This window comes from Castor canadensis, chromosome 11, assembly GCF_047511655.1.
Source record: "Castor canadensis chromosome 11, mCasCan1.hap1v2, whole genome shotgun sequence".
In the NCBI taxonomy this organism is placed as follows: Eukaryota; Metazoa; Chordata; class Mammalia; order Rodentia; family Castoridae; genus Castor; species Castor canadensis.
The window spans coordinates 47,857,820-47,860,226 of record NC_133396.1 but is presented as its reverse complement, the minus strand read 5'-3'; the positions used below and the strand labels follow the sequence as shown (position 1 = coordinate 47,860,226).

The window sequence follows — 2,407 nt, the reverse complement described above, 5'->3', positions numbered from 1 at the left end:
AACAATACTCCACAATAACCTATCTACAAGAGTTTTTAAAAAACAATATATAGCTTTCCTCTCCTGGAAAATCTTGCAATCTTAGGCTGGATTTACACTGTACGGGGCTTAGTCAATCATGTTGACAGAATTCCTGAATATGGAAATATGGGGAAAATACATCAAGCCTACAGAAATTTAATAAGCATGAGTTACAGCTACTATGAGTTGTATGAGTCACCTAAACAAGTAACTAAAAACAGTAAGAGAGACATAAAGAGCATTATGATTCTGTATTATATCTGAGAATTTGTCAAAACAATAAAGCCTAAAACTCAGTGGTGACAAATCACTTTGCAAATGGGGCACATGGGGAGAAAGTTCACTGGGCTCACCTTGGTAGTACCTAAATCCAGTGATCCTTGTGACTTACAATCTTCCAATGCCAGTGTAGATACCTGTCATCTCCTAGGTTCTGATATCATTCTATGTTTGGTCAGTGAAACAATTCAAACTTCCAGGCCAGTCTTTCCATTAAAGCACACTCTGCCCTGGAACACTTTGTCAAATTCTCCAAAAACTGTCTTTGCCTTATCATGTACACTAAAACTGGTGGTGATTCTAGATTCTCCATGAAATTATAAGGTGATGAGAGCAGGTCTATGTCTTATATGTAGAATGAATGGATGAAAAACTATATTAATCACACATTTATGATTTCTCCACAAAGCATAACAAATACTCTATGTGATGGAAGATGAACTTTATTATGAAATGGTTAAATCCTATGTATTTATATGGGATGTTAATGGGGAGGATAAGTACTTCTGATTCATATATTATTTCTCACTCTTAGTCATGAGTTTCCAGGGATAGATGATAATTAGTCTCAGTGACCAAAAAGGAATTTTCCCAAACTATGGAGTGCCTCTGGATTTCATACAACCAGTTATTTAGACAGATGATAACTGGAGTCAAAATGGAGAATGTGGATGATCATAACACACAATAACTGTACTAATAATTTTGGATTCCTTTCCCTTTTCATGCTGAAGGAGTCATGAGAGAAGAAAACCAGTCTTTCACCACAGATTTCATCCTCTTAGGAATTACTGGACATCAGGAAAAGGAAAATTTCTTCTCCTTCCTCTTTCTGTTCATTTATCCCATCACATTAATTGGAAACATGCTCATCATCCTAGCCATTCTCTCTGATGTTCGTCTTCACAATCCCATGTATTTCTTCCTTGCAAATCTCTCCCTTGTTGACATCTTCTTCTCATCTGTAACCATCCCCAAGACATTGGTCAACCATCTCATGAGTAGCAAAGCCATCTCTTTCAGGGGATGCCTAACACAGATGTATTTCATGATAGGCTTGGGTAACACAGACAGCTATATATTGGCTGCAATGGCAATTGATAGAGCTGTGGCCATCAGCCACCCACTTCATTACACATCATTTATGAGCTCCCGGCTTTGTGTCTTACTGGTTGTTGGGTCTTGGGTGGTTGGAAATGCCAATGCCCTTCCCCACACTCTGCTCACAGCTCATCTGTCCTTCTGTGGAAACAAGGAAGTAGCCAACTTCTACTGTGACATTACCCCTTTGCTCAAGCTGTCCTGTTCTGACATCTACTTTAATGTGAAGATGATGTATCTGGGAGTTGGTGTTTTCTCTGTGCCTTTGCTTTGCATCCTTGTCTCCTATGTTCAGGTCTTCACCACAGTCTTACAACTTCCATGCACTAAAGGAACAATCAAAGCCTTCAACACCTGTGGTTCTCACCTGACAGTGGTTTCTTTATATTATGGAACAGTCATGGTCACATATTTCAGACCTCTCACCAGTTACAGTCTGAAAGATGCAGTGATAACTGTGATGTATATGGCAGTGACCCCAATGTTAAACCCTTTCATCTACAGTCTGAGAAACCAGGATATGAAGGTTGCTCTGGGGAAACTCTTCCACAGTAGAACCTCCTCAGCTCCACAGTGAAATCATACTCTGGGTACTGTGGACCACAGTTGGGAAGAACTTAGAGCCCCAGCTCCAATATCCTCTCCTTTAAGAAGCTGCTTTTCATCTTTCCAGCCTAAAATTCCTTTTCTCAAAAATCTTGTAATCGTTGATGGAACAATTCATTGGAATTATCACTTTCAACACATTTTTGCAACTTTTGGAAGAGTGTCAGCACAATGCACTGGATTCATGTCCTACCTACGCTACCAACTAGCAGAGTAAAGTTAGGAAAGTCTGAGACTTGGCTTCTACATCCACATAGTATAGCTATGTTCTGCTTGTGTCAAAGGGTGTGGTCGCAGTAATTCATGCTTTGAAGATCATTAATTGCTGTCAGTATGTAAATTTTTTGGTGGCACTTATGTCTTGAACTAAGGGCCTCCTGCTTGCTAGGCAGCTGCTGTT

At 39.7% G+C, this 2,407-nt stretch overlaps 1 protein-coding gene across 1 annotated transcript; it reads left to right on the top strand.

The window, feature by feature from the left end:
* The first annotated feature begins 1,039 nt into the window (after positions 1–1,039).
* On the top strand, positions 1,040–1,978 carry LOC109675654 (olfactory receptor 1A1-like). The gene has a single exon (XM_020152317.2). It carries the CDS (start codon positions 1,040–1,042, stop codon positions 1,976–1,978), a length of 939 nt encoding a protein of 312 aa, XP_020007906.2.
* The last annotated feature ends 429 nt before the right edge of the window (positions 1,979–2,407 follow it).

What these genes read in the sequence shown, in the direction of transcription:
- LOC109675654 (XM_020152317.2), top strand. Translation starts at nt 1,040, where the DNA reads ATGAGAGAAGAAAACCAGTCTTTCACCACAGATTTCATCCTCTTAGGA.